Genomic DNA, 13213 nt, shown 5'->3' on the forward strand with positions numbered 1-13213 from the left:
TTCAAGTGACTCTCAGATTGCTGACAGAATGCAGAGCCACTCTGTTTTTCTGGGCTGAGACAACATCCTGGCTGTACCAAGTAATTTAGTGTTTGTGGAAATGCTTCAAAGCTTTCTCATATGAACAGTGTGTTGTACAAATGTCAAACACTGATAAGAACCAAATTTGCTGATGTGAAGACGAAGACCTCTTTATCCACACCTTTCTCACAGACTTTGCAACCTTTTCATTCATTAAGAGTTTAGAGGGGGCATCACAATCTGTGGTACTAACTTGATGATTTTCAGTAAAGAAGAGAAGGACTGTAGCCAATGACTATTATTATTATTCTGTTTCTTTTTCAATTAATAGATCAATTAGCATAAAATGCGAAAAATTGACCAAAGTTTCTAGAGCCAAAGGTGTATTCAACATACAAGGATTTAAAATCAGAAAACCCTGATATTTCAGGAGCAAGAACCAGAGAATATTCACACATGACTGATAAATGTGGGGAAAAAAACTTTTATTATGTGTTGATTATTAAACAAGGAGGTTATTCCTTTTTCTCAGCAATCTACTCAGTAGTATTATAATGACATATAGCCCTGGTATGTAGTGTATAATCTGACCTCTTATTTCATTTAGCAGCCATTTAGTAGCTGCTCTGGAGCTTTTGCTCATAGACATATCCTTTAATATCCTCATATCCTGAAATTTGAAACTCTGTAATCCTCACAACTGGGCAGACATTAACTGTTGAGGAAGACTGTGATGCATTTAACTTCCATTTACATTAGACTAACCGTAAAACCCTGCTTCATTTCCTTTCGATCCATAGAATGATTAAGTTTTTTTGTGCAATGTGAGATCTACTTGTACAGGTGGATATTGAATTGCAAACATACTGTATATAGAACAAAGTATATGTTGTTTAATTTATTGAATAATTACACAGAATACATTCACAGTTATAAAGCACAAAAAATACCAGAACCTCCCACTACCAAAACAAAACTCAAATATAAACCACAGACAGAATGTTTGTGTATTATTATTTTTATTTGTGTGCCCTCCCCTTCCCCACAACAGACCACAAAGACAAGTGTCCATTAATTCATTAATATATTCATGTATACATATCATAGTGACAACTAAAAAAATCACAATACAAAAGACAGTTTAAATATATAGAATGTCAATCGCATGTCAAGGTCTTGATTCAATGTTTTTGTACTCAACATGCATTAAAAATATAAAAATAGACTTCTGATTAAGTTTATATACATGTATTTTTTTTATAAATATAAGTATACAAATGTATTTTTAAAATACAAAGATAAATACAGTCACATGGTGTACACTGTGTACCAAACCAGCAATTACAAACAATTTTTTTGGGATATTTAGCATTCACAAAACACAATTATTACATTAGAAATGCAACTTTAACGACAATTGCAGGTCTTTTTTGTCTTTGTTTCTCATTTCAGTTACTTCTCTGTCCTTTTTTGCCACCCACAGTCCCTCACCGCTATTCTGAAGGTTAAAGGATGAAATCTGTGGGTGGTGAATAAATTAAGGGGATAAAAACAGGAAGTCTAGCTCTGCCGGACATCCTGTAAGAGTTTATTGATCTCAGCCACCAGCTCGCTGGCATCCACCAGCTCATGCCTGCTGTCGCTGCGCTTGCCCTGAAGGTGGCTAAGGACAGAGTCAAAATCGTCCTCCTCATAATTCTCTGGGATCTCCTCCATGGCAGGCAGCCACTTTGAGGAGGGCCCGGGGAGCGGTACCGGTACTGGCACAGAGGCCGGGGAAGGCTGCATCAGTGTGGGGCTGACCAGCGCCGTGAGTAGGGGGTTATTGTGGGGTTTAGTCGTGTGGCCACTGTTCTGTGGGCTGTTTTTAGGTGCCTGCAAGCCCTTGTGGCTGCTGCTCTGGGAGCCAAGCTTCGTGCTGGGTTTCAGAGTGTGGTAGCTGCCTCCCTGGTGGTGGCCAGATGGGCCGATACTGCTCCCCGGGTTCTGGAAGTGGGTGTTGGCAGCCCAGGCTGCCACGCCCTGCTGGTGGACAGAGGGACTGGGCTTGCCAGGCAAATGGCCCCTCCTGCGATCTAAAGATCCAGTCATGGGTACACCCACCCCGCTTAGACTAGTCCCTTTCTGGTTCTCGTTGACCTGAACATATGAGTCCAGGCCCTGAGGTAGCAACCTTTGGAACACGCTGCTCATCTCTGACAACAGTGATGTGGTCCCACACAGGTCTTCATCTCGGTCCTCACCCCCACCTTCCTCTCCCGCCTCCTCTTCTCCACCATCTTCACTGCCCAGGTCCTTGCCGAAGGTGGAGAAGCTCTGGTTCCGGGCAGTCCCGGCGTCAGTGCAGGGCTGTGGGGTCTTTTCCTGTGAGAGGTCCGTAGCTTGGCGAGCTTCCTCCCCTGGGATGTAGAGGTTGCTGCGGTAGTCAGAGGAGGACGAGGCTGGGGAGGCAAGGGGGGGCATCCAGCACTGATCTGAGTGACCCAGAACACGACACTCTTCTGTGCAGAGCCTCATAGCTGGACAGAAAGACAGAAACACTCATGAGCAATCAGAAATAGTATTAAAGTATTAAGTATTAAAATGATTAAAAACTGCGCAGTACTGAAATGTGGCATTGGATATCTAGCCAGATTCTTATTCCTCTTTAGTTCTTTGATCAGAAGGTTCTTTGCTTGTGACCACTTGATACTGATATCAGATAACTGACAACCACATCCAGGCCTACTAATTGGTGTAGAGAAGAAAACATTTAAGTAAACATGTTTAAGTATTTACACTTAAGGTTGAAACTCAGTATTATTATTTATTTTTTCAAGTCAATTTATCAAAAGCAAACTTCTCTTGAAAATTGACATTTTGAGGTGGTACATTATGTCTAACGGTGATGATACATATTTCATATTAGTTCATATTTGATGTATCTTGTAGATACATACTAAGTCTTTTCATGTGAAAACCAAACCAGAAATGTAATCAAAAATCAAGAGATGTAAAGGAGATTCCTGACAGTTGAATCTTTTTCCATTCAGCCTGCCTCTCCTCAGGTGTTTTTGCTGCACTGTCTCTGGAAACACTGTGGAAATCTGCCCTAATTAGTCTGAAAGGCTCTCTGCAGGAGCACTGCCTGCTACCTTCCAATGTATTTACCACAAAGAGACAATTCAGCAAGGCTGATCAATGCCTATTACCCATTCAAAATAACTCCTCCTCTAAAAGCCCTGCATTTTTCCCTTTCAAGTCGCCCTTTTCAATATTAAATCTTCAAATAGAAAATCTCTGAAGAATAAATTAGACAAATCAAATATGCCAACTTAAAGCCTTCATTAAAGGAGTGCGGCGCTTTTCAGTTGTGCTATTGAGGGACTTCATTATCCCCTCATTAACATGAAAGGAACATTTATAATACATCTTAGAGAAGATGAAAAGTGCATTTGGATGCACTGGAAGGGAAAAAAACAGTGCGGGGGCAGCAACAGATTGGGTGCCCTGCTGATGAAAGGGTAAAAATGAAAGATTTAACCCAACTGATCTGTGTGCAGAAATGAAAAAAAAGAATGCATCAGGCAAACATTTACTGAAAGTCTGCCTGTCTGACAGACTGCAATGTCAATTCAGCTGACTTACTGACTGATTTACTTGCCAGTGAATTATCTGGCTAGTTTATCTGGAACACAGGGCTACATAGCTGGCTGCCAATAATGTATTTGTTTGCTTCAGAGTTTTTCTTTTATTGGATTTTATCAGAAAACAAATTCTGTTAGCTTAGTTGTGTCTAAAGTGAAGAAAAGCACCTACAGTCTGGGGCTTTAGGGCAAGTTACTTACTTTTTCAAGTTTTCCTTGACAACCAGCACTTAATCCCTCTACCCAGTTCTTCTCTGTTATATATAATGCTCTTCAGAGGTGTCAGTAAGTGTATTTTTTAAACTCTAAACCACACTAGCTGTTTCTGCCTGTTTCCAATATTTATGCCAAGTTAGACTAACCCCACCCTGACTCTAGGTCTGGACTAAACACTATTGATCTTCCCATCATTCTTCTCAATTTCCCAAAATTCATACTGATCTTTTAAAAAACAAAATATGAATAAGAAATACAGAGTAGTTCTGTTAGAAAGATCTTGTTCTTTTAGAAAATCTTCCTGGGTTTTACATCAGTTCTACATCTAGATGAACCACAAACAAAGAGTTTCTACCTCCCTCTCCCCATGGGCGAGGAGGGCTACCATATCCAGCCATAATGACAGGGCACTAACTAAACACTGTTCAAAATCATCTATGCTGCAGTGGACATGGGGGCGGGAGGCGGGGTGAACATACAGAAGGAGAAAGGTGAGCTTTGAGATGTAATTATGCTCTTCAGGGCTTAATCACGAGCGAAACTTCGAGCTGACTCCATAGCAACTACTCGTCACATGGCAATTAAATGCCTCCTTTTCATCAGAGGAGCACGAGGGCTTCGTTCTGGACAGCTGAAAGTGAAGGCTTGAAGGTGGGAAAAGGAGAGTGACTAACGAGCACAGCTCCTCCACAAAGCTATAAAGAAAGGGAGGGAGGGAGGGAGGAGGTGTTAGTGATGAGATTGTCGGCCCGTCTGGGTCGACTTTAATTGGGATGTAGCTCAAATGCAGTGTCGAGTGATGGCTGTGTGGGAAGCTGGCTGGAAAGAAGTGGGGGCTCTGGGAGGAGAGAGATGATGTGATAAAAGACGCAGCAGCAGCTTGCAACCTGTGTGACGTTAGCTAAGACAGGCTGAGAGACAGAAGAATTTTAGAGTGTGTGACCGAGTGTTTCCAACTGAACCAGTCTATGAAACATGCCAGATATTTGATGCTAGGTGGCCAGAATATATTGAAGTCAGTAGGGTCAATCAGTGTTCAGCAAGTGTTCAAAGTTATTCCTTGTTCTTCCCTCTTAGTTAACTCTACTGTGGAGTGAATGGAAACTTAGTGTGACAGTGGGGAGAAGAGATGGGTGACTGCAAAAGGATCAGTTGAGCTATTGGGACAGATATATCGAGCACTTAGTGACAGTGAGGTGAAACTCAGTGTTTGCGTATGCAGAGTATCATTCACAAACCTCCAAGGCCAATGCACATGCAGCCAACTTGTAATACAGAACAAAAAAGGTATGCTGAAACTGCTGAAAGACTTTTTTGCTGATGGGCAGCAGATTAATAAAGTGCAGCACCTGTTCTGACCTGTTTATTTGACGTAAAGCTCATGTTCTCAGCAATACACTTGATCCTCCAAAAGTAATTCTAGATTAGCAAAATGCTAATTTTTGATTATTTTTAAGACTACCACTGGTACACTCAGTTATTGGCTTCACTCTACTGTCTACTGAAGACAAAATCCACAGTCCTCATTCTGTGTTAGTTCAGCTTAAGTTCAGCTGTAGCTAACATGAGGCTTCAGCACTCTGAGTAATATAAGTTTGTATCCTCTTTATGTCTGGGGAGCCACAAAGGCAGAGTTTCACAATCATAAGACTGCAACTTTGTTGGATAGTTTTGCCTGAACCTTGGAATGCAAAGAAAGCCCTACACTGGGGTTATGCTATATAGGGCTCACTTCAGGCTCGGCATGGATGATTGATGAATGATTGCAGCAACCAAAAACCCTTTCAACAGACATGTGAGAATTATGTCTTGAAAAAAAAATAAAATAAATGCTTATTGCTAAAGTTTATTATTCAAACCTGTGTATGTCATCCTTACTAAAATACAGACATTTGGCACAATTCTATGCTCATCAGGTGACCCCTAGATGGGGTTACAACCCCAGCAAAACTCCAGTTTAGCCCAGTTGAACCCTCCTTTAAGATTCAAGAAAGAATTTGGGGCCATGTTTGACATGAATTAATGATCTGTGTTTACTGACTGTAGTGACGTAGACAAAATAATTAATTGCACCGAACAAATATATCTTCTAGTAAAAATTCCCAGAATTTGCTTCTCCAGCCTGTCTATTGTGAAGAGTTCATGGTTTTCTTCCTCTTCCACTATATAAATATATAGTGGGCATGGGCATTTTTCATTATTTTGTTACAATCAAAATTGTTAATCAATCAACTGAACATTCCACAGTGTATTTGGCAGATTGCTCAATAATGAAAATAAGCCCTACAATCTTTGCTCATATTCTTCCTGTGATATTTAGTGTATACAGCATACATTTTTTGGAAAGGATTTAGTGAATTGCTACAGAGTAAAAAGTGATTCAGTGGATTTAGATTCAGAAAAAGATGCTAAGGAGACAACAGAGGAATGAAGGGACATGACAGGAGGGTTGTGGGGTGTGGTGGATGGGGGGCCAGGGGTGTACCTGCATGCGTTCTGTGCTGGCCATCAGGGGCATATATCTCAGTAAAGCCCTCACCAAGGAGCCTATCCATGGGTGACTCCCTGCCAGGTTCGTAGTCGCTGTCTCCGGCTTCACTGTCTCCACGACCGCTGTCCTTCAGACTAAACTTATCCATCTCATTCAAGGCATATCTGTACAGAGACAGAGATTTGACACATTTCCCATTGATGACTGGCTAAACATTGACAATAATATTAGCAAATGGTTATAGGAATGCCATGCTACTCATGGATAATAAGGTGCACAGAGAGGCAGAGAGCATGCTACGGAAGAGGTTTTACATAAAATTATGCAAATGTGAAGTTACTGAGCACACAGTTTGACTCTAAACCAAAAAGCTACTGGATATGGATGTGAGAAGCTATGTGAATGTACAACAGACAACAGACAAAATCATATGGGAATGTTTGTGATATTTTAGAGGTATATTAAAAGGTGTGCCTTAATTTTTTACATACTTCTGTTTAAGTCTGACAATGAAGGCTTTAAAAACATTATTTTGCATGTGCATTACCTGTAGCTCCTGGTGTATTTGTTGCCTCTGAAGCTTGGTCGTGGCTGGTACTGGCCCTGATGGAGCATGGACAGAAGCTGTGAGACTTGCTACAATCCCAAGAGAAACAAAAAAAAAGACAAAAAAGAAATAAAAAGACAAAAATAAAAGGAAAAATGAAGAGGGGAAAATGAATGGAGTCAAACAAGCAAGGCCACAAGACAATGTTGGGTTAGGGATATTGTGGGGAAAGGGTAGGTGTTGGGGAATGGCATGACTTTGTGACTAGTTCCTGAATGTGATGGTCAACAAAAACATGATACAAAGGGCTGGAGGTAACAAAATGTGGGTGCAAGGGATAAATACATAACAAATACTGAATATAAGACAAAAAATCTGTATGGTACATGATTTTGGACAGAAATATTTCAAGTAGTTTATCCTTGAATTTTAGAGGATGCATAGATACTTCTTGAACTCAAATGTACCTGTATGATTACACTACTTTCAGTACAAATAGCAATCAAGACAAAGAATCTAGGTTCAATTAACTATGAGCATGAAAGAAACTGAAATCTCAATGTCTTACCTCTACAGGAGGTGTGGCATGGGCCAGCTCCAAGGCAAAATTTTCTGGCACATGATTGGAGGAGATTGTGACCAGGCTGTTGAGGGACTGGCGACTATGATGGCTCTGTCTGCTCCCCAGGTTGCCCCTCTCAGGTGTTGGGGAGGCTGAGGGGGAGCGTGGGTGTGCCCGGACAGGCAGAGTCCCATTGACAGTCGGCACCAGGGTGATGTCTGCCTTGTGGATCTGCCTGGCTGGCTTCTTGGGATGGTTCTGGTAGCTGTTCTCTGCCACACGACAGTTGTAGTTGTGTCTGGGGTCTTTCTTTTCACGGCTGCAGCGGGCGGTGGCAAACATCACCATGACAATGAGCAATAAAGCACAAACAGCACCCAGAGAAATGATGACAATGAGGGACAGATCCAGTGAGGTTTGGCTGGAGCCGGTTGGATAAAGAGGAGGGAGGATGTCCATGTTCTCATGCAGGGAGAGCCTGAGGGTGGCCCCTGTGGACAACCGACTGGTGCCCCTGTCCTGCACTTCTACCTTGATCTCCATCACGTCCCGTGGAGCCTGCTCCAGGCTGGCATTGGTTCTGAGCTCACATCGCCGGGCATCCATCACAAACAGCCCATCCTCATTGCCACCAACAATGGCACAGCTCACCTCTCCATTGGCACCAGCGTCACGGTCTGTGACTTTAAGTGCGGTGATTAGTTGACCCGGTGACGCATACTTCCACACCGGAAGTTCAGCAGTGTGATTCTGGAGGGAGGGGGAGTGGATGATGGGTGGGTTGTCATTCTCATCTAAAACAGTGAGAAGGACAGTGGTGTTTGCTGACAGTGCAGGGTTTCCCCCATCACGTGCCTGAACGGTGAAGGCGATCCGGCTAACATCTTCATGGTCAAAGCTTCGTAATGCATATATTGCACCATTAGAAGGGTCAATGGTGACATAGGTGGAGATAGGACTTTCTTGGACCAAGGCATCTATGATGGTGTAGGTGACTTGGCCGTTGGTGCCCAGATCTGGATCTGAGGCCACCACAGTCATCAGGTAGGCTCCTGGAGAGTTGTTCTCTGATTTGAAGATCTCATAGTGGCTCTTCTCAAAACGTGGGGGATTGTCGTTTTCATCCAGCACCTGAACAGTGAAATGTTTGATGGTGGAGAGGCTGGGAGAGCCTCTGTCCTCTGCTATGACTGTCAGACTGTACTCTGACCTTTTCTCCCTGTCCAGTGAAATGTTGGTGAGGATCATGTAGTTCTTCTCATAGGTCTTCTGGAGTCTGAAGTGGCCATGGCCATGGAGCCTGCACACCACCTCACCATTGAGCCCTGCATCGCTGTCATCAACACGCACCAGAGCTATGAAAGTGTCCACAGGAGCCCCCTCTGAAATGTAGGCCACTTCTTCTTTACCAGGTGTCATCAGGTTGATGTTTATCTCTGGTTTGTTGTCATTTACATCCACCACTTTCACCACAATTTTGCAAAGTCCAGGGATAGAATTGGGGCCCAAGTCCTGAGCTTGAACATCCAGCTCGTAAGAAACAGTGGTTTCATAGTCCACTTTTTTAATAAGAGTAATGTGACCATTTTCTGGGTTTATCTTAAATGTTTCCAAGATCTTTGGCGAGACATGACTGCTGAAAGAGTATACTATTTTCCCATTAGTGCCCTCGTCTGGATCTGTGGCGTTTAAATCAATAATTAGAGTCCCAAGGGGAGAGTTTTCCAGCAAATTGATGATATAAGCCTGTTCATCAAAGGCTGGGCTGTTGTCGTTGGAATCAGAGATGCTGATTTTGAGCAAAGTGGAGCCAGACTTGGGGGGAACACCATTATCCGAAGCTGTGAGCTGGAGCTGATAGCTGGACTGCACTTCCCGATCCAGCTCCCTCATCACCACCAGTTCTGCGTACTTAGCCCCGTCCGTCCTGGTTCTCACATCAATCTTGAAGAAGTTATTGGGTGTCAGGGAGTAGGTGTGCAAAGAATTCCTTCCCACGTCCGCATCCACTGCGCCGTCCAACGGGACGCGCGTCCCCACCGATGCGCTCTCGGAGATCTCAATGGGGACAATGGCGCGAGAGAAGTGCGGGGAATTGTCGTTAATGTCCAGCACTTCCACCTCCACATGGAACAGCTGTAGGTACTCCGTCGGGAGCGTGACCACATCGAATTCAATCGAGCAGTTCAAGTTTTTCTCACAAAGCTTTTCACGGTCGATTTTGGTGCCAATGCTGATCTCTCCGTCCTCCTCCCGGACAGTCAGGAACGGCGTACTCCCTCGTTGCATGGCGCGGAACCGAAAGGTCAAGGAACTCGGCAGTTTGGATAAAACCCCGGCAACATCCTCCTTTAACCGTGCAATAACCGTACCTACTTTCTGCTCCTCGTAAACTTTATATTTCAAAGTCTTACCAGCGGTGCTGTGCATGAGCGCGACCAAAAGCAGTAGTTTAAGTAGTGCCGGGGAGAAAATATTTCCTTTGGTTTGGATCATTTTTGCCCCCATTTTCTGTGCGCACACTTTGCGATTACTTCCACAGAGCAAAAAAACGGCGAGGGGGGATAGATGTCTTCTCAGAAGTCTGGCATGTTGAATCCACCGCTGCTGCTCACTGCCCGCAAAAAAACTCCGCAGGATAGATACAGAAATAAATAAATGGATAAATAAGCTACACGACTAAATACTAAATTGTCCTTCTTTTGTCAAAGCATTGAACACAATCAAACCGCGGCGCCCTCCTTGTATCCACATATGCCCGTCGCCCCTTGTGTGTGCGCCTCACTCAATGAGTGAGAGTCTATGTCAGGGCGAAGAAAAGGCGCAGCTTTCTCTGTCTGTGTGTGTAAGAGTAAGTGAGAGAGAGAGAGAGAGCCCGTGCGTGTGTGTGTGTGTGTGTGTATGAGTGTGTGTGCTGTGCTCTGTCGCCGCCCGCCCAGCACCCAAACTGCGTCTCTTCTCCACACAAAACACCTCCCTCACCCCCTCTCTTCCTAAATCACCAGAATGGCCTCCTTCAAGCAGCACAGGCGAGACTATTGATGGTAGCCCCGTCTCTCTCCCCCACCCTCCTCCCACATCACAGAAGACACCCCAGCATTAAAAGTGTGTCACAACAATGGGCCAGAGAGGCAAGAATTCTGGGCTCAGACACTTTTAACACAACCACACACACTTACATTGTTATGATTGCAATTCACAACGTGTGCCAACTCGGGCCCTTTGTCATGTGTGCGTAAAACGTGCCCTCGGAATAATAATGCCAAGAGGAATGCCCATCACTCAGCGGTGGTTATGTGACCGGGGCACCCATTTATAAACAAAATTAGCCTATTTGAAATATTCCTGTAATACCAACAGATCATTCCCCAAAACCAAATCATACCTACCATTAATACTTTTATCATGTGACCGTCCTAATATCACCATAAATTCCTCTCTGGAGCTAATTCATATATCCTTCATTTGCTCCTTCTTCACACCGGGCTCGCAGTAACGCACTAAATACACCTCCAGTTGATTCATATGTCACTAAATCCCGATCTACCTGTCTGCCAGTTTATTCAGCTTTAAGTTGGAGAGCTGGCATTTCTGACGCCAAATATGCCCATGCGGAAATGTGTTGTGACAAAGCAGCCAACTGTATTTAATATAACTATTTACATAATTTCCCGTTCTTTGTTGATCTGGTCCTTGGTTTTAGAGTGGACAACCAACATGTCTGTGACTTTATATTAGAAATAAGTCACAGACAGTTGAAGCACTGTTTTTGAGCATTTCCCTGGCGCAAAAAAAGTTCTTATTCCACATTTCAACATAAAAGCTACTGAGCCACAGACTGATGATCTTTCCATTTAATTGTGATGCAACATTCTCACACGCACTGGGTTAAGTTATGGCCAGTGCTTTGTCATCCACCCAGCTGACCCCCACGTGTGCTCTTTTCATAAACCCCCTCCTCCTCTCGCTGCATAATAATGTTTTATAGAAGCCCACATCTCATGATCCCACCAAATTACCATCCTGCAAACTCAAAGTGTCGCTCAGAGGGCAAACAACTGGACAAGCGGAGCTCTATGGGAGCAGCACCAAGCCATCTGGCCGGGGCCTCAGACAACCCAAACCTACAATTACCATCTATTCAGGCTCTGCTGACCCCCCCTCACCACCACCGCCACCACCACCCCCGCCTACCTCGCGTCGGATAGTCTAATATCCTCCTCATATTGCTGTAGAAAAACTGACTTCTACAGCAGATTTACATGAGTTCACTATTCAGTAGTAACAGCCAATCGGTGCATATTGGATTGGCTTTATTTGGATGTGTCATAGCTGATATGTTTCAGTGGAGGAGAAGAGGGGATGGAACCGGCATAGAGATCAAAGAGGCTGATAAGTATTTTATAGCATCCACTAATCCATGCTGCGCTCCTAAAAGTTCACATCACAGCAAACACGTCTATAGTGCATCCTCATCAATGTGTCACAGACCGCAGTAAGCCAACAGAAGCCCATTTTGAAGATTCCCCAGATTCCATTTTTCCCGAATTTCAGAAAGTAATGAGTCGCACTGCACAGGCTTATACTCTCAATAAGTTTCATTTGGAGTGCGAGCCATATCTGATAACCGCTGTGCTGATTGGTTTCAACAGAGCAAATTATCTGGGGCCGGCATCTTTGAGGGGATGCGTCTCTGTGATGGATTTTATCTGCATTTTAAATTCCAATGTGTGACCCGTGGGAACAGGCTCTCTGCGCCGCCATCTGTCTCTGAGCAAACACATGGACATCGGCTCCCGAGCTGACACATACACATACTGATGCTGAATGACTCGACAAAGGCAAAGCATCCATACACCATGCAGTTTAAAGTAGTTTCATTTCATTTGCTCTTCAGACTGTAGTTAGTTTGACTCCAAAACTCTTTATAATATCTCCATAATATCCTCCTAAGAGCTAATGTGCACGATACCTTCCTTTGCTCTTGTGTTTTATTCTGACTACTGTAATGATCTTTCTGTTTAACTATACATCATGAGTAACATAGGTCCATTTAGCTGGTTACACTATTGTCCTATGAATTAGTCACGTTTCTATTAGCATTTCAGGAGTCGGGAGCGCGCACAAATCACGTTTCATCTGCAAAAGAAGTAAAAGAAGAAAAGCCCGATGCACAAATACACAGATTTCAGCGGAGAAGTTATTTAATCCAAATGGAGCAGCTGCTGCAGAGCTGCACTAATGCATCACCACTACCTACAAATGAATAAAAACGCTTTCAGTCAGTGATAACAAGACTGGCGATGAAGGTGATGATCCTGCAGTCAGGTTCCAAATGGTATAGGTAAAGAGGGATTCTAGTTCAACTTTAACTCTTCTTCAGAGAGAAGGCAGAGGGGCTGCTGCGTCATCCCAGGCTGATCATATGGCCAGCTGAAGGGAAGATGACCCGGTGGGTGATGGGGTGGATGCAGAGATTTCTGCCCTCAGGGACCATACAATTACTGAAAGGATTTCAGAGAGCTGCGTATGGGGTGTAGAGTGAGAGGCTCAGCTACTTTGTCATTGAAATGAAGCAGGAGATCCCCAGTGACAAAGGCAGCCTAGCAGGTGGAGAGGGGGCGGCGCAGGGAGCCCTCCCAAACTACCCCCACGACCCAACCTCTAAAGGAATCAGTGCGCACGGGGGTGGGGGGGTGGGGGTATGTGTGATGAAGTTTGTGTGCGCGATTTCGTATAACACGGGGATA

At 44.0% G+C, this 13213-nt stretch overlaps 1 protein-coding gene across 3 annotated transcripts; it reads right to left on the reverse strand.

Annotated features, from left to right (window-relative positions):
- Positions 1-1088: 1088 nt before the first annotated feature.
- On the reverse strand, positions 1089-10370 carry pcdh18b (protocadherin 18b). 3 transcript variants are annotated; one of them, XM_018694405.2, is made up of 4 exons: positions 7470-10370; positions 6902-6957; positions 6349-6518; positions 1089-2540 (listed from the first exon to the last, which is right to left on the reverse strand). In XM_018694405.2, the coding sequence occupies exons 1-4, from the start codon at positions 9969-9971 to the stop codon at positions 1582-1584; spliced, it is 3687 nt and encodes a 1228-aa protein (XP_018549921.1). In that variant the 5' UTR covers positions 9972-10370; the 3' UTR covers positions 1089-1581. The 3 variants fall into 3 exon arrangements, with proteins under 3 accessions (XP_018549921.1, XP_018549922.1, XP_018549920.1); XM_018694406.2 differs by having other exon boundaries at positions 6403-6518; positions 6902-6990; XM_018694404.2 differs by having other exon boundaries at positions 6902-6990; positions 7470-10369.
- Positions 10371-13213: the final 2843 nt, after the last annotated feature.

The sequence above is a fragment of the Lates calcarifer genome, linkage group LG8 (genome assembly GCF_001640805.2).
Source record: "Lates calcarifer isolate ASB-BC8 linkage group LG8, TLL_Latcal_v3, whole genome shotgun sequence".
NCBI lineage: Eukaryota > Metazoa > Chordata > Actinopteri > Centropomidae > Lates > Lates calcarifer.

What these genes read in the sequence shown, in the direction of transcription:
- pcdh18b (XM_018694404.2), bottom strand. Translation starts at nt 9,971, where the DNA reads ATGGGGGCAAAAATGATCCAAACCAAAGGAAATATTTTCTCCCCGGCA. An exon ending in ATGCCACACCTCCTGTAGAG is followed by an intron (nt 6,991 to 7,469) that starts GTAAGACATTGA and finishes TTGGGATTGTAG; the next exon opens with CAAGTCTCACAGCTTCTGTC. An exon ending in AAATACACCAGGAGCTACAG is followed by an intron (nt 6,519 to 6,901) that starts GTAATGCACATG and finishes GTCTCTGTACAG; the next exon opens with ATATGCCTTGAATGAGATGG.